The 208-nt window shown below is 66.8% G+C and overlaps 1 protein-coding gene across 1 annotated transcript in view; it reads right to left on the minus strand.

Moving 5' to 3' along the window:
* BMP6 (bone morphogenetic protein 6) overlaps window positions 1-201 on the minus strand; it is a 190,131-nt gene extending 189,930 nt beyond the window's left edge. Inside the window, exon 1 of the mRNA XM_005886401.2 lies at window positions 89-201. Within this exon, the coding sequence (XP_005886463.2) occupies window positions 89-113 (25 nt within the window). The 5' untranslated portion in view covers window positions 114-201. The remainder of the gene's footprint in view (window positions 1-88) is intronic.
* Window positions 202-208: the final 7 nt, after the last annotated feature.

Raw genomic sequence — 208 nt, forward strand, 5'->3', positions numbered from 1 at the left:
CCAGGGCCCCTCCACCCTCTACCCGGCACTGCCCCGCGCCCGGGAAACTGGAAAGGGGGGATTATCGTACGCTACCCCAGTTCCTTACCCAGGTTCACAAAGCTCATGACCATGTCCGCGTCGCTGAGGAAGGCGCTGTCCTGCGCGCTGGTCAGTGGGGACGTGCCGCTGCCGCCAAGTCCCGGAGCCAGCAGGCTCTGGGGGTTGG

This window comes from Myotis brandtii, unplaced genomic scaffold (genome assembly GCF_000412655.1).
Source record: "Myotis brandtii unplaced genomic scaffold, ASM41265v1 scaffold982, whole genome shotgun sequence".
NCBI classification, from domain to species: Eukaryota; Metazoa; Chordata; class Mammalia; order Chiroptera; family Vespertilionidae; genus Myotis; species Myotis brandtii.